Source organism: Bos indicus x Bos taurus, chromosome 1 (assembly GCF_003369695.1).
Source record: "Bos indicus x Bos taurus breed Angus x Brahman F1 hybrid chromosome 1, Bos_hybrid_MaternalHap_v2.0, whole genome shotgun sequence".
NCBI classification, from domain to species: domain Eukaryota; kingdom Metazoa; phylum Chordata; class Mammalia; order Artiodactyla; family Bovidae; genus Bos; species Bos indicus x Bos taurus.
In genome coordinates, this window is record NC_040076.1 from 110070969 (window position 1) to 110087088 (window position 16120).

General features: G+C 38.3%; 1 protein-coding gene across 1 annotated transcript in view; it reads right to left on the minus strand.

Annotated features, from left to right (window-relative positions):
- The window catches only part of LEKR1 (leucine, glutamate and lysine rich 1), a 213809-nt gene that overhangs the window by 67192 nt on the left and 130497 nt on the right, over positions 1 to 16120 (minus strand). Inside the window, exons 7-8 of the mRNA XM_027542832.1 lie at positions 2115 to 2192; positions 1571 to 1774 (exon numbers count right to left, since the gene is read on the minus strand). Coding sequence (XP_027398633.1) covers positions 1571 to 1774; positions 2115 to 2192 — 282 coding nt within the window. The remainder of the gene's footprint in view (positions 1 to 1570; positions 1775 to 2114; positions 2193 to 16120) is intronic.

Here is a 16120-nt window from a genome sequence, read left to right on the forward strand (position 1 = left end):
ACGATCTATAAACAAAGGGGCACTCAAGATTACCGGTATGTGTAGGGGTGCTTGTCTCTGTTGCATATTAGGCCTAACTGCAATGATTTTAAAGATATTTGTTTGCACTTAGTTTTTCTTTCTTCTTATGCATGGTTGGTCTTTCAGCTGCCATCACTTCTTGTTACTATTAGTAAATCTGGCTCTTGCAAATTTCCTGCTTATAAAATTGCTGCTTCTAATATGTACTGGGATTAACAATGACAAAATTGTGAAATGGCAGAAGTGGGGGTGGGATGAAGACTCACAGAACTACAAGATGCAACACCTTAGCAAGAGGCATGTTACTGGTGTAGCAGGGTGGAGGAATAAGTGGTGGGTGGCAATAAGCTCTGCAATTGTTCATCTAACTCAACCAAAGAGAAGTAAATTAATATTATCTCAGGGGAGACAAGAGATAAACCTTGTTCCTCTGTGAACTAGACAGACCTCTGACTAGCTTGGAGTAGACACAGATACAATCCAGGGCATAGTGTTGGTGAGAAAGTTCGGAGACAACCTAACTCTAAGGTGCCTGCTATCCACTTCCAAGGCCTCACTCCCAAACTCCACCTCTGGGAGCAAACAGCTGCCTTCAGAAAGAACAAAAACAAGATTATAAATCTTCTAAATAGAAAGCAATCAAATACTCATAAAATAAAATGAATAAAATGAAAAATGACAGAAAAAATGAAAAACAAATATCTAATTATGCCTTCTATACACAGAGAATAATACAAGACAAAAATTCTTATCCTCATGAAACTTGTATTCTTATGGAATATGTAATTGGCATAATACCTCCCATTAAAGACTCCTAGATTTAATAAAAGCCAACAAAACCCCTAGCATTATGCTATATACCAATATGAATTCAAAACAAAAGGAAAACCCCTAATATTATGCTATATACCAATATGGATTTAAAACAAAAGGATTCAAATAATAAAAGATATTATCAGGCAAATGAAAACTGAAAGAAAGCACGGTTGAGATATTAAGTACAGATAAGTAAAGACAAAGTAACTGAGCAAAAATATCTAGGATGGTTGGAGGAATATGCTTCTTAGTATCTTTGATATTAACTCAATACCAGAAGTATCTGTGCTTTTGGGGAGTCTTCAATATGAGGTGTTGACAAATAACAAAGAAAGAAGAAAAGTAGGAGCTTACAAAGGAAAAAGTGATAAAGAGATGTTTTTCTGTTGGAAGATGATAGAATTCAAAAATTACTGGCATAAGTGAAATTTAGTAGCGTAAGTACCACACATGATCTTTTCAATTCAACAAAAAATCTAACACCAAATGCCATGTGGGTTCCATCCTACTTGTACTAACTCAGTGAAGTTAAGCAAGTCCTTTAACCAGTTTGGGGTTCAGTTTAATCACCTGTAAAATGGGGTGGTAGGATAGGATGACCTTTCACGTGAAATGTATCTTTAATCTTAGATTTCACTGTTATCAAAATATATAGGACCCTGATGTTTTAAATATATATGGATTACTGACTTAAACATAAAATATATTTGGAAGAAATTATTCTTGACTGTACCTTTCACTTTTCAGTGTTACAACTTCTTCCTTTGTCTGATTCAGAAGAGTTTTGGTTATTTCCAGTTCATTTTCTGCAAGATTAATTCTTCTTTTTAAGTCATCTTCTTGCCTTTCTTTTGCAGTCAGTTCTTCCTGTAAAGTTTTATATATTTGTTGACAAGTCATTAAAGAGTCTTCTTTTTCTTTAAGCAATCTGGTGTGCCTAAAATGGAATAAGGAAAAAAACCTCAACCAATATGCATTTGATACTATATTTTTATGTTTATCAAAAATATATAAACATCTCATTTAAAAATAAGAGTATAACTTTAATTTTTAAAATAAGAATGCTACATAAATAGATAGTTCTGTGATTTAAAAATTTTCCTATCTAGGCAGAGGCAAAAATCATTGAACAGCTTCAATACATTATAAATTAGGGTTAGGTATTATTTACACAAGCAATACTATAAAAAAAAGTTAAGTACATTTTAAATATTATCTAAAATATGGTTTCAAATTCAATTATTAAAAATATTAAATAAAAAATTTTCAATGTGTACCGTGAGTCAGAAATAATGGATTCAAACTTCAGTTTTCTAAGTTCTCTTTGACACTCATCAGCTTCATTAGATTTATTCCTAAAATAATACAAAATAGGTTCAAATATTTTATTTCAAAATAAAGTGAAAATGTTTTCCCTTTTGTTAAGATATACTTTTCCTTTATTACTTTTCTTATCTTTATATTCTACTTGTTGTTACATACACAGATTTCCTTAAAATTAGAATACATACTCAAAAGGTTTCTGTTTGCCAAAAATACCTTAATCTATTAGTCCAACTATATGTGTTTTTCTATATCATTATTTTATTTATCCATTAAAAATTTCTTAGCATCTTTATATTACCATTTCTTTAAAGAAATAAATATTCAGTCCATTTCTGTACTGGCCAAGTAATCTCCTATCAGGCAGATCTGCATTTAAATAAAATGTCTAAAATTTAGACAACATTAAAAGAGGAAAGAAAAGAAAAACCCCTATGTGCAAGTGACCAAAAGCAGGACGATTCTGGAGGAAAGCTGATACTTCCAATGAGGTGACAGCCATGGGGTCAGGTTTTTGTTTTTTGTTTTTAAATGATGTTAAGCCTGAGTAAGGCCCCAGACTGCACCATACAGGAGAACCAAAATTCTAATAGAAAACTCACAGTCATTCTGGCTTGAAGAACTACAGGACAGTGTTTGAGGACAACCACAGCTGCTGGGAGGTAAAGAGTGAACCCTTAATGGGAGTGACCCAGAGAGAGGGAATCCCAAATACTGCTTATAAACTCTGTCTATATGTCTGGTTGAGCCCTAAACTACAGGTGACCTGGGGAAGATTCCAAGCAGCCTAATTAAAGATGAAAGAACTGAACTGAGAGTTTAGCTGTTGCCATAGAAACAGAGTTGTAGTTTTAGGCCAACCAAATTAATTGCCTATATAAAGCCACACAATCTCTTCCCCACCACCACATCAATAGTATTTGCAGAAATATAACAGAATCTAAAATTTCTGTAACATAACATTCACGGAGTTTACAATATATTTTTAAAAATTACTCAACATAGGAAGAAACAGAAAAGCAGGACCTATTCTAAAGAGAAAAGACTGTTAAAAGGGACTGACTCTGAGATGACCCAGATATTGAAATTAGCACTGTTATAATTCTGCTTGAAGACATAAAGGAAAATCTACTCTAGTTCTTGAAAAGATAAAAAAATCTCAGCAGAGAAATAAAAACCATTAAAAACAACAAAATGAGTTAGGGAGTCTGAGATGGACATGTACACACTGCTATATATAAATGGATAACCAACAAGAGCCTACTGAATAGCACAGGGAACTCTGTTCAATATTATATGGCAGCCTGGATGAGAGGGGAAAATAGATACATGTATATGTTTGGCTGAGTTGCTCTGTTGTGGACTTTAAACTATCATAACAATAAAAAGTTAAATGAAAAAAAATTAAAAATAAAAAGAATGAAATGGAAATTCTAAAACAAAATAAATATTTATCTTGATCTTATATGATTGGGTTTGTAACAATATTCAAAAGTTAATATATTAAGAAAGATTAATATTCTAGTTTGTATAGGTTTCTCATTAATAATTTATTATATGAATATACTTTAAAATAGCTTTATAAGTTATTTTAATAAGTTTATGAATGTACAAAGAAATATGTTAGATTATTGATGGGTTTGCCCTACTTGCAGAGTAACTTTAATTCCTAATATACAATGAACATGAACAGCATTCATTTATTTTTATTCATTTTCTTTTCTACTGTAAAATATGATAAAATTGTAAGCTGCAGAAAATTATGCAAACAATTTATATAATGAATTATTTTGAGGAAACTCTAATTACTACCATCCAGATAAAAAAATAAAACCTCATCAGCTAGTCTAGAAGCTTCATACCCTCGACTCGATCATAGTCAACTCCCTCTCCCCTAAACTAATCATTCTCATGAATTTTATGGTAATCACTTTGATTTTCTTTGGAGTTGTATTGCCCAAGTTTTATCCCTAAACACTATACTTTAATTTTTTTTCTTTTTATAAAAAATTTTTAGAACACGTTTCTTTTATTATCTACTTTTTTTAAACTATTTCAACTTCAAACATTTATTTGAATAACTTCATACTATTTGTTAAAGTTTAAATTATCACTTAGTTCTAGGATAGCATCAGGAAAATAAAGAAACATTAAAAATTACAAGTTCATAAAACTTAACTTTGCTACTAAGTACACATTATTATTTTGAGTTAATATTTGTGAGAACTGATTTATTGATGTTTTAAAATTTCAATAAATGAAATTTAGGAATATGAAGGCCAAAGATCGAAAAAGGTTGTATATGTATAAATATACATGTCTAGGTATATAATTTTCTCCACAACTTCACTAGCACTACAATATAAAAATAATAAACAAGCCATAAATTCAGGTCAGTGAAATAGGTTCATTATGAAAAAACACTGGAAGTTATTATTCAAGACTATGATAACTAAAATTTTTAATGCTATTTTTCAGAAAAGACCACTATATCATTGAATTAATCTTTCTCTCTCAGATATATTAAACATCTGGTAACCAGGTTCCTTTTTGTACTTGTCAGAGGCCTTGAAAATTTCAGAATGATGGACATCTGCTCCCAAATCAAATATGTGCCTTAAAAATAATAGTAAACTCTTCAAGAATTCCATGCAGATTGATGACTCATTTATAGGCATGATGACATCCTATTGTTAAGAACAGCCTCAGTGTGTGCTTCAATAATAAATATTCTCTAGATGCCATTGAGAGAAAAGAATACACATTCGTTCTAAAATGGTAGACATAAAAAAGTATACAAAATTGCCCTGTCAAAGTCATTATTCTCCACTGATTGTTGTTATTCAGTCATTAGGTTGTGTCCGACTCTTTGAGATGCCATGGATTGCAGCAGAGCCTTCTGCAGGCTCTTCTGTCCTCTGCTGTCTCCCAGAGTTTGCTCAAATTCATATCCATTGAGTGGGTGATGCTATCTAACCATCTCATCCTCTGCCACCCCTTTCTCCTTTTGCCTTCAATCTTTGCCAGTATCAGGGTCTTTTTCCAAAAAGTCAGCTCTTCACATCAGGTGGCCAAAGTATTGGAGCTTCATCTTTAGCAACAGTCCTTTCAGTGAAAATTCAGGGCTGAGTCTCCACTAACATTCTCCACTAATACTTGTAAAATAGCTTATTTAAGTATTATGCTGCTGCTGCTGCTGCTGCTGCTAAGTTGCTTCAGTCGTGTCCAACTCTGTGCGACCCCATAGACGGCAGCCCACCAGGCTCCTCCGTCCCTGGGATTCTCCAGGCAAGAACACTGGAGTGGGTTGCCATTTCCTTCTCCAATGCATGAAAGTGAAAAGTCAAAGTGAAGTTGCTCAGTCACATCCGACTCTTCGCAACCCCATGGACTGCAGCCTACCAGGCTCCTCTGTCCATGGGATTTTCCAGGCAAGAGTACTGGAGTGGGGTGCCATTGCCTTCTCCATTTAAGTATTATACTAACATACAATTGTAATTGTTGTTCAGGCACTCAGCCATGTTGGACTCATTTTGACCCAATGAACTACAGCACGCCAAGTCTTTTCTGTCCTTCACCATCTCCCAGAGCTTGCTCAAACTCACGTCCATTGAGTTGGTGATGCCATCTATTCATCTCATCCTCTGTCATCCTCTTCTCCTCCTGCCTTCAGTCTTTCCCAGAATCAGGGTCTCTTCCAATGAGTTGGCTCTTAGGATCATGCGGTCAAAGTATTGGAGCTTCAGCATCAGATTCAGTCCTTCCAATGAATATTCAGGATTGATTTCCTTTAGAATTGACTGGTTTGATCTCCTTGCAATCCAAGGGACTCTCAAGAGTCTTCTCAAACACCACAGTTCAAAAGCATCAATTCTTTGGCACTCAGCCTTCTTTATGACCCAACTCTCACATCCATACATGACTACTGTAGAAATTATAGCTTTGACTAGACAGACTTTTGTTGGCAAAGTAATGTCTCTGCTTTTTAATACACTGTCTAGGTTTGTCATAGCTTTTCTTCCAAGGAGCAAACGTCTTTTGATTTCATGGCTACAGTCACCATCTGCAGTGATTTTGGAGCCCCTAAATATAAAGTCTCTCACTGTTTCCATTGTTTCCCCATCTATTTGTCATGGAGTGATGGGACCAGATGTCATGATCTTAGTTTTTTGAATGTTGAGTTTTAAGCCAGCTTTTTCACTCTCCTCTTTCACTTTCATCAAAAGGTTCTTAATACAGCCTTGATGTACTCCTTTCGTAATTTGGAACCAGTCCATTGTTCCATGTCCAGTTCTAACTGTTGCTTCCTTACCTGCATACATATTTCTCAGGAGACAGGTCAGGTGGTCTGATATTCCTATCTCTTTAAGAATTTTCCCCAGTTTGTTGTGATCCACACAGCCAAAGGCTTTAGTGTAGTCCATGAAGCAGATGTTTTCCTGGAATTCTCTTGCCTTTTCTATGATCCAACAGATGTTGGCAATTTGATTCCTGGTTCCTCTGCCTTTTCTAAATCCCACTTGATCATCTGGAAGCTCTTGGTTCACATATTGTTGAAGCCTAGCTTGGAGAATTTTGAGCATTACTTTGCTAGCATGTGAAATAAGCACAATTGTGCAGTAGTTTGAACATTCTTTGGCACTGCCCTTCTTTGGGATTGGAATGAAAACTGACTTTTTCCTGTCCTGTGGCCACTGCTGAGTTTTCCAAATTTGCTGGCATATTAAGTGCAGCACTTTCACAGCATCATCTTTTAGGATTTGAAATAGCTCAGCTAGAATTCCATCACCTCCACTAGCTTTGTTCATAGTGATGCTTCCTAAGGTCAGCTTGACTTTGCACTCTAAGATGTCTGACTGTAGTTGAGTGATCACAGAACACTCAATAACATAACATATGATGCTGTGCTGTGCTGTGCTTAGTTGCTCAATCATGTCCAACTCTTTATGACCCCATGGACTGTAGCCTGCCAGGCTCCTCTGTCCATGGGATTCTTCAGGCAAAAATACCGGAGCTGGTTGCCATGCCCTCCTCCAGGGAATCTTCCCAACCCAAGGATCAAACTCAAGTCAACTGCATTGCGGGTGGATTCTTTACCAGCTGAACCACCAGGGAAGCCCAAGAATACTGGAGTGGGTAGCCTATCCCTTCTCCAGGGTATCTTCCTGACCCAGGGCTGAGCTACCAGGGAAGCCCCTAACATACAATAAACTCACACAATTTGAAAGATTTGACATATGTATAAAAACTATCTCTAAAATCAAGTAGTACTTGAGCATACTTAGAGCCTAGATACTGGTTTCTAATACCATTCCCACTCAAAGGAACCAGGACTGCTCAGAGAAACAGCTGATTCCAAGGCTGGGGCACAGTAGGTATTCCTGAAACAGTTTGTTATAATGAAAGTAAAGAAGTACTTATAAAAGATGATGGGATTGTGTTCCAGCATTGTAAGAATCAGCTTGAAGGGGCCTCCACTAGCTAACTTGTGTGCCAAAGTAATTAAGTACAGTAATGATTGGTGAACCATTGAACAAAATAAAGTTCAGGAATCCATACCAATAAGTGATAAATCATGGGAAGAAGGGAGGCTCTTATTTAAAGTAGAATGCAGAGGGCTCATTAATAAATGAGGAGGGAGATCTGAAGTTGGAAAAATCATCTAACAACAACTGGATAAGGACTGGATGAGGCAAAAATCATCAATGGATGCTGCATTTATGGATAAATGTTGATGAAAATCAGAGCATGTGTATGTATTTAAAGCATCTCTTATAGACTGTTTACTGGTTGAAACAGAACAAAAACCCTCAGCAATAACCCTCAGTGAAAGAACTAAGCTCTACTTTGACCAGGTGATCAAAATTAACATCACCAGTGAGAAGCAGATGCTCATGTGCCTTCAGCTGTGATGCTCTGAGAAGTGCTTGTGCTCGCTCACCTATGTGGTTTGCTGGCTGAGAGTACATATCCTTAATCCAATCAAGAGAAAAATACAAAATGGAAAAATTTTTATTTAAAAAAAGTATGAAGGATTCTGCATTCTTCAAAAATGTCCATGTCATAAAAAGATATAGCCATTTGAAAACTAAGTGTATTATGCAATGACATGGGAAAATATCCAGGATATATTTCTAAGTGAAAATATGTTTAAAATATGCATTACTTTGAAAAATGGACTACAAGAATATATCAAAATATAAAGACGATGGTTTTTTTTGTGAGTATTTCTGTATTTCCAAAGTTTTATGCATTTACTTTGAAATCAAATAAAAATGTTCCTTTTAGAAATGCTTTGAGACTCAGCAGCCCTAACCACAACTTTCATTCTACGTTCAGACTCATACACTTTTCTGAAACTACAGGCAGGGACAGCAGAACTATTTTAAGTGTTTATGTTACTATGTGGACAATTAATTTTGGCTGCAATTTGGAAAAAAGCTCCCTGGGGAGTCTACCATCCCAAGAACTCTCTTCATGTTCATCTCCCACCCCCATACCATTCTTTTAATGGTCAGCCCTTCACTGCCCAATTGTTATCTTCACCTTCATTAGAAGAGGAGGAATTGGAAGGAATAGAAAGAATGCCTACATCTCTTTTAACACACATTCCTTCTTTTACTCTCAACAGTGTTAATCCTTTCTCTTCAACTACTTTGAATAAACCTAAGGAAAGGCCCCTGCTGCTCCTGCCAATCAAAGCAAGGGAAATAAGATAGAATAATTGGATATTTTCCTCTAATTTGAAAGGCAAGGGTCTTACGTTCCACTCGTTTATGTGAAACAGCTATTCTTAAACTGCTTTCTTGGTATTTCCACTTTGCTGTCCAAAAGGCATCTCAAATCTAACAGATCAAAAGCAGTGTTTTCTAATTCCCTCACTGCCATATCTATTTCTTCTACAGATTCCCCCACTTCAATAAATGGCACCAACACATAATGATACTAATAGTAACACCTTACATATCTCACACTACCTTCAAACCAGCCCTTATTCAGCCCTTGTTACAGTAGAGGAAACTGAGAACAGAGGTAAGTAATATGCCCAAGGTGACATAACCACTAAGTAGTACTGCTAGGATTTGAACCCCAGCAGTTTCCATCTGGCTTCTAGGCTGTTAGTCACTCTACTCTATCGCCTCTAAACTGTCTACTCAGATGCTGAAAAGCCCCAAACCTCATTCTTTATTATTTCCTTTCTTTTCCAGTCCTCTTGCTCCCCAACCATATTCACTGCATCAGTAAATCCTGTTAGATTGATCCCTGGCCTCTATTTCTTTCCAACTCCATGTTAGGCCAACACTAACCCAGCCACTGCTTACTTGCATGAATCCACAGCCTCCCACCTCATCTCCCTGATCATTCTTGCATATCCATGTCAGTCCATTTTCTATGTAATAGCCATGCCAACCTTTTAAAACAAATCAGATCAATTCACTCTCTTGCCAACCCTCCCCCTCAATAGTTTCCCTCTGCAAAAATCCAAAATCCTCACTAGACTTTGGACACACTGGTATATTCATTTCTTATTGCTGCTGTAACAAATTACCATAAATGTAGGGGTTTCAGTTCCATTCAGTCACTCAGTCGTGTCTGACTCTTTGCGACCCCATGAATTGCAGCACACCAGGCCTCCCTGTCCATCACCAACTCCCGGAGTTCACCCAAACCCATGTTCATTGCATTGATGATGCCATTCAACCATCTCATCCTCTGTCGTCCCCTTCTCCTCCTGCTCTCAATCTTTCCCAGCATCAAGGTCTTTTCAAATGAGTCAGCTCTTCACATCAGGGGGCCAAAGTATTGGAGTTTCAGCCTCAGCATCAGTCCTTCCAAAGAAATCCCAGGACTGGTCTCCTTTAGGAAGGACTGGTTGGATCTCCTTGCAGTCCAAGGGACTCTCAAGAGTCTTCTCCAACACCACAGTTCAAAAGCATCAATTCTTTGATGCTCAGCTTTCTTCACAGTCCAACTCTCACATCCATACATGACCACTGGAAAAACCATAGCCTTGACTAGACTTTGTTGGCAAAGTAATGTCTCTGCTTTTGAATATGCTATCTACGTTGGACATAACTTTCCTCCCAAGGAGTAAGCGACTTTTAATTTCATGGCTGCAATCACCATCTGCAGTGATTTTGGAGCCCAGAAGAATAAAGTCTGACACTGTTTCCACTGTTTCCCCATCTATTTCCCATGAAGTGATGGGACCGGGTGCCATGATCTTAGTTTTCTGAATGTTGAGCTTTAAGCCAACTTTTTCATTCTCCTCTTTCACTTTCATCAAGAGGCTTTAGTTCTTCTTCACTTTCTGCCATAAGGGTGGTGTCATCTGCATATCTGAAGTTATTGATATTTCTCCCAGTAATCTTGATTCCAGCTTGTGCTTCCTCCAGCCCAGCATTTCTCATGATGTACTCTGCATAGAAGTTAAATAAGCAAGGTGACAATATACAGCCTTGACATATTCCTTTTCCTATTTGGAACCAGTCTGTTGTTCCATGTCCAGTCCTAACCGTTGCTTCTTGACCTGCATACAGATTTCTCAAGAGGCAGGTCAGGTGGTCTGGTATTCCCATCTCTTGAAGAACTTCTCACAGTTTATTGTGATCCACACAGTCAAAGGCTTTGGCATAGTCAATAAAGCAGAAATAGATGTTTTTCTAGAACTCTCTTGCTTTTTTGATGATTCAGCTGATGTTGGCAATTTGATCTCTGGTTCCTCTGCCTTTACTAAAACCAGCTTGAACATCTGGAAGTTCACGGTTCATGTATTGCTAAAGACTGGCTTGGAGAATTTTGAGTATTACTTTACTAGCATGTGAGATGAGTGCAATTGTGTGGTAGTTTGAGCATTCTTTGGCATTGCCTTTCTTTGAGACTGGAATGAAAACTGACCTTTTCCAGTCCTGTGGCCACTGCTGAGTTTTCCAAGTTTGTTGGCATATTGAGTGCAGCACTTTCACAGCATCATCTTTTAGGATTTGAAATAGCTCGACTGGAATTCCATCACCTCCACTAGTTTTGTTTGTAGTGATGCTTTCTAAGGCCCACTTGACTTCACATTCCAGGATGTCTGGCTCTAGGTCAGTGATCACACCATCGTGATTATCTTGGTCGTGAAGCTCTTTTTTGTACAGTTCTTCTGTGTATTCTTGCCACCTCTTCTTAATATCTTCTGCTTCTTTAGGTCCATACCATTTCTGTCCTTTATTGAGCCCATCTTTGCATGAAATGTTCCCTTGGTATCTCTAATTTTATGAAGAGATCTCTAGTTTTTCCCATTCTATTGTTTTCCTCTATTTCTTTGCACTGATCACTGAGGAAGGCTTTCTTCTCTCTCCTTGCTATTCTTTGGAACTCTGCATTCAAATGCGTATATCTTTCCTTTTCTCCTTTGCTTTTCACTTCTCTTCTTTTCACAGCTATTTATAAGGCCTCCTCAGACAGCCATTTTGCTTTTTTGCATTTCTTTTTCTTGGGGATGGTCTTGATCCCTGTCTCCTGTACAATGTCACGAACCTTCGTCCATAGTTCATCAGGCACTCTGTCTATCAGATCTAGGCCCTTAAATCTATTTCTCACTCCCACCGTACAATCATTAAGGATTTGATTTAGGTCATACCTGAATGGTCTAGTGGTTTTCCCTAACATTATTCAATTTAAGGCTGAATTTGGCAAAAAGGAGTTCATGATTGAGCCATATCAGCTCCCTGTCTCTTTTTTGCTGACTGTATAGAGCTTCTCCATCTTTGGCTGCAAAGAATATAATGAATCTGATTTTGGTGTTGGCCATCTGCTGATGTCCATGTGTAGAGTATTCTGTTGTGTTTTTGGAAGAGGGTGTCTGCTATGACCAGTGCGTTCTCTTGGCAAAACTCTATTAGCTTTTGCCCTGCTTCATTCTGTACTCCAAGGCCAAATTTGCCTGTTACTCCAGATGTTTCTTGACTTCCTACTTTTGCATTCCAGTCCCCAATAGTGAAAAGGACATCTTTTGGGCGTGTTAGTTCTAAAAGGTCTTGTAGGTCTTCATAGAACCATTCAACTTCAACTTCTTCGGTATTACTGGTTGGGGCATAGACTTGGATTACTGTGATATTGAACGGTTTGCCTTGGAAATGAACAGAGATCATTCTGTCATTTTTGAGGTTGTATCCAAGTACTGCATTTCGGACCCTTTTGTTGCCTATGATGGCTTCTCCATTTTTTCTAAGGGATTCTTGCCCACAGTAGTAGATATAATGGTCATCTGAATTAAATTCACCCATTCGAGTCCATTTTAGTTCCATTTAGGAAAATCAGGAGAACATTATATCTCAGAAGGCAATGATAATGTTCCTAGTTAACCTCAACTCTGTGAAATGTTACTCTTATTTGGTCAAGTAAGAGCTTTATAAATTAGAAATTCATGCTGGTCATGGCTGATCATTGCTTACAATCATTAGTTAAATGAGGAGGAGGTGGCTGCTAATAAAATTAAAGTATAAGTACGTTACAAAGGTCCTCAAATTAGAAAGCATATTTTATATAACCGTTTTTGACATATTCACCAGTAACTGATAAAATCATTTTAAGTGAATTTTGTTCTTTTCATTACATATGTAAAAATGAATACATTCACACTAAGCTATTTAAGCAATATATAAGTACATAGAGTAAAACATATATATAGAGTAAAATAAGAGTCTCTGCCTACCCCTGAGTCTCACTTCCAGAAGAAACTATTGCAATTCTACCAATCATTTATTCAATGAATTTGAATCCATATATATTTTTATGTACCTTCATATACATTTTTTAACAGGAGCATAATCATTTTTCTAATCATATTTTTGATTTCTAAAATTCCTAATAGCTTTTTTTGTAACAGGCTGTTATTCTTTCATGGTTACAATCCTGGATGTACTTTGAAGGATATACTAACTTTAAACACTTGTCTTAATATCTTCCGTTTGCTATTTAACAATTTCTGTTTGTGTTAAAATTTTCTTGTGTGAGTTCAGAGCCATCTGGAACAAGGCTAGGGGGAGGTTTTTCTCACATACCGGGTAATCTTTGGTTGGGTGTTTACCCTAAGCCTAAGTTTCTCTGTTTTCTCATCTGCTTTGCTGTTTACTGTTGCCTAGACTGTTTTTCGAAGAAGGCAATGGCAACCCACTCCAGTACTCTTGCCTGGAAAATCCCACTGGTGGAGGAACCTGGTAGGCTGCAGTCCATGGGGTCGCTAAGAGTTGGACACGACTGAGCGGCTTCACTTTCACTTTTCACTTTCATGTATTGGAGAAGGAAATGGCAACCCACTTCAGTGTTCTTGCCTGGAAAATCCCAGGGATGGGGAAGCCTGGTGGGCTACCATCTACAGGGTCGCACAGAGTCGGACACGACTGAAGCGACTTAGCAGCAGCAGCAGCAGCAGACTGTTTTTAAAGGTTGGTGATGAAGGCGCAGAGTATGCTGGGGGTACTGGAGGTTTGTCGTAGGATGTGGGAAACCTGGGCCCTTCTGGGATTTAGTAGCTGCCAGGCTCCCCAGCTCCAGTCCTCACACTCATTGCTTTATTCTGGGTGCAGATGCCTTGCTAAAGCTGCTTCACACAGGAACTGTTGATTGGGGGAAAGGTGTCTCGCTGAGTGGCCAATGGCTTAAATGTTCCAAATATGATTCCTCAGAGTAGGTTTCATTGGATCACCTGAATCAGAATCGTGTGTGTGGGGGTGGGGGGGTGGGGTGGGGAGGGGTGCTTTAAATGCAGATTGCTCAGAGACACCCCAAACCCCAAAGTAAAACCAGAATATCTGTGGGAATGGAGCCCAGACACTGATCCTCGGATTGGGTCTGTGGGGAAGGTCATACTGTAACACACAGTTTCAATAAACTCGCCAGGATTCTTCTGTAGACTGGAGTTGGAGAACCACTCTTATGATGATTTGCGAGATCCCACTCTCTTCTGTTTGTGTTAACTGATTCCAAGTGAGTCCTGCCTGTCACATGCCCACCACACAACTGCTTTTCCTCTAGTTTATTCCTCTGTTGACCCTTTTTATTGTCCTTCCTATGTCTTTCCTTTTAGAAATTTCTAAAAATTTCTCACCTTTTATAGCAGTCTTTCTTGTTAGTCTTATTTACCTTTCTTATCCTATATGCTGCTGCTGCTGCTGCTAAGTCGCCTCAGTCGTGTCTGACTCTGTGCGACCCCATAGATGGCAGCTCACCAGGCTCCCCTGTCTCTGGGATTCTCCAGGCAAGAACACTGGAGTGGGTTGCCATTTCCTTCTCCAATGCATGAAAGTGAAAGTGAAGCCACTCAGTCGTGTCCGACTCTAAGTGACCCCATGGACTGCAGCATACCAGGCTCCTCCCATGGGATTTACCAGGCAAAAGTATTGGAGTGGGTTGCCATTGCCTTCTCCATCTTATCCTATATCAGTTCAGTTCAGTTGCTCAGTTGTGTCTGACTCTTTGCAACCCCATTAATCACAGCATGCCAGGCCTTCCTGTCCATCACCAACTCCCGGAGTTCACTCAAACTCACGTCCATCGAGTTGGTGATGCCATCCAGCCATCTCATCCTCTGTCATCCCCTTCTCCTCCTGCCCCCACTCCCTCCCAGCATCAGGGTCTTTCCCAATGAGTCAACTCTTCACATAAGGTGGCCAAAGTATTGGAGTTTTAGCTTTAGCAACATTCCTTCCAATGAACACCCAGGACTGATCTCCTTTAGAATGGACTGGTTGGATCTCCTTGCAGTCCAAGGGACTCTCAAGACTCTTCTCCAACACCACAGTTCAAAAGCATCAATTCTTTGGTGCTCAGCTTTCTTCACAGTCCAACTCTCACATCCATACATGACCACCGGAAAAACCATAGCCTTGACTAGACAGACCTTTGTTGGCAAAGCAATGGCTCTGGTTTTTAATATGCTGTCTAGGTTGGTCATAACTTTCCTTCCAAGGAGTAAGCATCTTTTATTTATTTATTTATTTTTTTGAATTTGCCAACATCTCTTTGTTTTTTTTTGTTTTTTTTTTAAATTTTATTTTATTTTTAAACTTTACATAATTGTATTAGTTTTGCCAAATATCAAAATGAATCCACCACAGGTATACATGTGTTCCCCATCCTGAACCCTCCTCCCTCCTCCCTCCCCATACCATCCCTCTGGGTTGTCCCAGTGCACTAGCCCCAAGCATCCAGTATCGTGCATCGAACCTGGACTGGCAACTCGTTTCATACATGATATTTTACATGTTACAATGTCATTCTCCCAAATCTTCCCACCCTCTCCCTCTCCCACAGAGTCCATAAGACTATTCTATACATCAGTGTCTCTTTTGCTGTCTCGTACACAGGGTTATTGTTACCCTCTTTCTAAATTCCATATATATGCGTTAGAATACTGTATTTATGTTTTTCCTTCTGGCTTACTTCACTCTGTATAATAGGCTCCAGTTTCATCCACCTCATTAGAACTGATTCAAATGTATTCTTCTTAATGGCTGAGTAATACTCCATTGTGTATATGTACCACAGCTTTCTTATCCATTCATCTGCTGATGGACATCTAGGTTGCTTCCATGTCTTGGCTATTATAAACAGTGCTGCGATGAACATTGGGGTACACGTGTCTCTTTCCCTTCTGGTTTCCTCAGTGTGTATGCCCAGCAGTGGGGTTGCTGGATCATAAGGCAGTTCTATTTCCAGTTTTTTAAGGAATCTCCACACTGTTCTCCATAGTGGCTGTACTAGTTTGCATTCCCACCAACAGTGTAAGAGGGTTCCCTTTTCTCCACACTCTCTCCAGCATTTATTATTTGTAGACTTTTGGATCGCAGCCATTCTGACTGGCGTGAAATGGTACCTCATAGTGGTTTTGATTTGCATTTCTCTGATAATGAGTGATGTTGAGCATCTTTTCATGTGTTTGTTAGCCATCTGTATGTCTTTTTTGGAGAAATGT